The sequence below is a fragment of the Protopterus annectens genome, chromosome 7.part0 (assembly GCF_019279795.1).
Source record: "Protopterus annectens isolate FY-2018-M chromosome 7.part0, PAN1.0, whole genome shotgun sequence".
NCBI lineage: Eukaryota > Metazoa > Chordata > Ceratodontiformes > Protopteridae > Protopterus > Protopterus annectens.
The window spans coordinates 230,940,957-230,942,326 of NC_056739.1; the positions used below are offsets into that span (position 1 = coordinate 230,940,957).

At 37.4% G+C, this 1,370-nt stretch overlaps 1 protein-coding gene across 1 annotated transcript; it reads left to right on the forward strand.

The window, feature by feature from the left end:
• Positions 1-248: 248 nt before the first annotated feature.
• Positions 249-1,169, forward strand: LOC122805917 (vomeronasal type-2 receptor 26-like). Its single transcript, XM_044076161.1, has one exon. The coding sequence runs from the start codon at positions 249-251 to the stop codon at positions 1,167-1,169; it is 921 nt and encodes a 306-aa protein (XP_043932096.1).
• Positions 1,170-1,370: the final 201 nt, after the last annotated feature.

Sequence of the window (1,370 nt, forward strand, 5' to 3'; positions counted from 1 at the left end):
AGTTATCTTTGCCCTGAAGTTCACAGCTATGAACACAGTATGATGCATTTTAGTTTTAGTTTTATCCAGTGCTCAATAACTTGTGATACACTTCATATTTTGGCAAAATTAAATTATATAAAAGTTAAGAATTATATTGTAAATACTGACATTTTAGGCCTCATTTTTGTCTTGATTAAGTACTAATTAACCAAAAAATGAAGTAGAAAGTAAATAAGCTGATTTTTTTGTAACATCTGCCTGGTGTAATGTGTTGTTTCCAAACAGATTCTCCCGCCTGCATTAAGTGCCCAGTGGATTCATGGCCAGATGAGAAGAGGGTGATGTGTACTCTGAAACTTGTAGAATATTTGTCCTTTGAAGAACCCCTGGGAGCAGCACTGACTAGTCTCACAATTCTTCTCTCCATCATCCCTGCATTTATACTGTGGACTTTTGTTAAATACCGAGACACGCCGATAGTAAAGGCAAACAACCGCAGCCTCAGCTATTTCCTACTTGTCTGCCTTGTTCTTTGTTTTCTCTGCTCTTTAATGTTTATTGGAAAACCACAGATGACAACCTGTTTACTTCGGCAATGTGCATTTGGTGTTACATTTGCAGCTTGTCTCTCTTCTATCCTTGCAAAAACACTTACTGTGGTCATTGTATTTGGTTCAACAAAGCCAGCAGGTTTTCAACAGAAGTGGTTGGGAACCAGGACACCAAGTTTTATTGGTTGTTTCTGGGCTGTTCTACAGGTCATCATATGCATTGTCTGGCTTGCATATGCATCATCTTTCCCAGAAAAAAACATCCATGCCTATAAAAACAAAATAATTATAGAATGCAATGAAGGTTCTATTACAATGTTTTATCTCATGCTTGGATACCTTGGCATTTTGGCAAGTGTGTGTTTTATAGTTGCATTTTTAGTCCGAAAATTACCAGACAGATATAATGAGGCTAAATTCATCACATTTAGCATGTTGATATTTGTCAGTGTTTGGCTGTCATTCATACCAGCATATCTGAGCACCAAAGGAAAGTATGTTGTTACTGTGGAAATATTTGCAATATTGTCCTCAGGGTTTGGATTACTGAGCTGTATTTTCTTTCCTAAGTGTTATATCATCTTATTGAGACCAGATCAGAATGTAAGAGAATCTGTAGGATGGAAAATGCACTAAATTTGTTTTCCCAAGAACCAGCATAAAATACTGTGGGTTGAGACTTAGCACTATGTTGAAAACAGCGCATTTCTAGTTATTACTGTGGCACCTAACTCTCATGTTCAGCTTGTGTGTCAGAAAAGCCTTAGAATTCTCTAGAACAGGGCAGAGAAAGGTGTCAGTCAGTTCTAGTGCTTAGCACAATAAAGTCTGTCCCCT